The sequence below is a fragment of the Penaeus chinensis genome, chromosome 42 (assembly GCF_019202785.1).
Source record: "Penaeus chinensis breed Huanghai No. 1 chromosome 42, ASM1920278v2, whole genome shotgun sequence".
NCBI classification, from domain to species: domain Eukaryota; kingdom Metazoa; phylum Arthropoda; class Malacostraca; order Decapoda; family Penaeidae; genus Penaeus; species Penaeus chinensis.
This window is the reverse complement of record NC_061860.1, coordinates 6,404,778-6,407,277: the sequence shown is the minus strand read 5'-3', so window position 1 is coordinate 6,407,277 and position 2,500 is coordinate 6,404,778. Positions and strand designations below refer to the sequence as shown.

Sequence of the window (2,500 nt, the reverse complement as noted above, 5' to 3'; positions counted from 1 at the left end):
TACAAGAGCCTATTCATCTAGCAATGAATAAACATTACAACACCTAGGTTGGCCATAGAACTCCTGCTAATAAAGTTATTATGCTAGTTAGGGCCAACCAAATTCTACCATACAGCTTGTAAATCTCTGGCATTTCACAGTAGTACAACTAACCATCCAAACTCTGTCTTGGTAGTTGTTTGAGTTTTGTTCACAATATCTATAATATTTTAGATATATTTCAGAGTAAAATGAATAGGGATGCAAGACACTACTTTACCAGAAGGTTCTGGCCAGGTATTCAAGCCGACTTTCACAACACGAAATCGGGGAACCAAAGATGAAAACCTGAATGCCCTAACAACATTCCCTCGAAGGCACACGTTTACTATAAAAGCAACACCGTGATGTGAGATGTCATGTGCGGGCCTCCTGGATTATGAGGTTTTTATCCCTCTAACCTTTATAATTCCTGAGTAAAATTTCAGCTCTTCTTTACAAATTGAGGCCAAGATTTTCATCTCATATGGACATCACTTCAGGTAGATAGCACAGGTTATCTTATTGTACCAATACCATTCATATCAGCATAGGTCATGTTGTTATGAAATATCCAATTAGATAATGACAAATAATTATAAGGACTGAAAGAACCACAAATGGAAAGTGTTATGGTTCAAATACTCCTGACATAGATTTCTTTGTCCATTCATTAAAATTCGTAAGAAATTGGCCATGAACTGCATTTACACACAATGAGAAATTTCCTCGAAACGTGTTTATCTGATGATATCATCCGAAGATAAATCAATTTTTAATGTGAAGATGGTCTTTCGGAGATTGAACTTCTGAGGCTTACGTTTTTTCTACTGTAACTTTCTAAATTCGGTTCGTTGCGCGACCACTCGCGCAGAACAAAGAGTAATACCCAATAACTAAAGTACTTCGAGTAAGGGACGTAAAGCCGACACGTACATATGCAAAACTAACTGAAAAATAAAACTCACAATATTGACAGAAGCTTGACGCAACGCCCTGTTCTCTTCGTGGAGGCTCTTTACCCTCAATTTATACGTCTCCAGCTCCGCCCTCAGCACCCGGTTTTGCTGTTGCAAGCACTCGATCCTCTTCTGCCATTGCTCCCGAGTGATTGGCGAAGGAGGCATGGAAGGAGGCTGCATAATCGGGCCATCGGTGACAGAGGACGAGTCGCTCTCGCTCGCGCTGTCGGCCATGTTTACACTCAGGAACTATAGACGCCGGAACCTTAGCTGCGACGTTCGAGTTCGGACGCTTTTTATTTTCGTGTCTTTCGTGTCGGTTTGTCGTCTTTTTCGTGTCAGTCTGTTATATTACTTTGAATGATCTCTATTTTATTATATTTAATACTCTGTATTCAAAATTGTTGGAAATTTGATGTATGACATTCGAGTTTAGATAAATTTTGTGAATGATTTTTAAATGCTCTCCTCTTATATTATCTGTCACTGTATTATCTAGCCTATTTTATGTTATACCTTTATTGTGTTTACGTTTTGATGTGTTTTTATTCTTCTTCATTCCTACTATGTACTCTTTAACCTTATATTTTATATTGCTTGTTAGGAATTTTTGTCTACTGTACTTCTTCATATATAAAAGTGATCTTTAAGGAGACAATTTTAAATTAAATCTATTTTAGTAACTATTTGCAAGATAAGGCTATTTTCGCTGAAGTAAAGGTTTTGAACAGGTTTCCGAGCAACAATGTATGTGTGCTCGGAACCCCTTATTGAGGATAGTTTACGCGCTTATAGTAAGAGCACCACGAGATGAGTAATGTGAATAAATGATTTTCCCCCCCAATGCATATATATTTTTCCCACCCGTTTTAATACTTTTTTATTGTTCAACCACTTCTTATTCGTAATTTTCGTCTCTTGTTTTTTACTCTCTTTTCTTACTTTATTTTTTTTATTTGTCTGTCCCACAGTCTGTCGACCTGTTGAAATAATATAGTTTGTAGGTAACAATAATGATTTTTATAATAAATAAATAAATAAAAAGTCGTGGCAATTATATCAAATGAGGCATTTTCAGTTGTTTAACATATGAGGAGACGAATCTGATGTTAAGTTCACCAAAATTATATATAAATATGCAAAATAAAAAATAACAGTAGCAATAAATAAATAATTGCACTTTCTCCCCTTAAAAAAAAAAAAAAAATCTTTATATCCCACATTTACCTATCTATCTAAACATATTCCAGCATGGAGATGTATATATATAAAAAAGTCGGAAATACTTAACATCTATAAGAATAAATCACTCAATAAAACAGAGACAGTCAATATTTCGTTTAAATTATCCCTCTTCACATAACATGCAGCCAATTGTTAAAATCTGGTAATCTAAATGCGATTATCGTATTTGCCACAAAATTATTGTTTACAGGGATACTTTCAAAATTTTAATACTAGTAACGATAATATAAGACATAATGTCAAAGAGAATAGCTCTTCGTAATACTTAGTGTTTA

At 34.8% G+C, this 2,500-nt stretch overlaps 1 protein-coding gene across 1 annotated transcript in view; it reads right to left on the bottom strand.

Annotated features, from left to right (window-relative positions):
• Positions 1–1,220, bottom strand: part of LOC125048044 (coiled-coil domain-containing protein 6-like) — a 21,875-nt gene extending 20,655 nt beyond the window's left edge. The window contains exon 1 of the mRNA XM_047646670.1: positions 987–1,220. Coding sequence (XP_047502626.1) covers positions 987–1,214 — 228 coding nt within the window. The 5' untranslated portion in view covers positions 1,215–1,220. The remainder of the gene's footprint in view (positions 1–986) is intronic.
• Between the last annotated feature and the right edge of the window lie 1,280 nt (positions 1,221–2,500).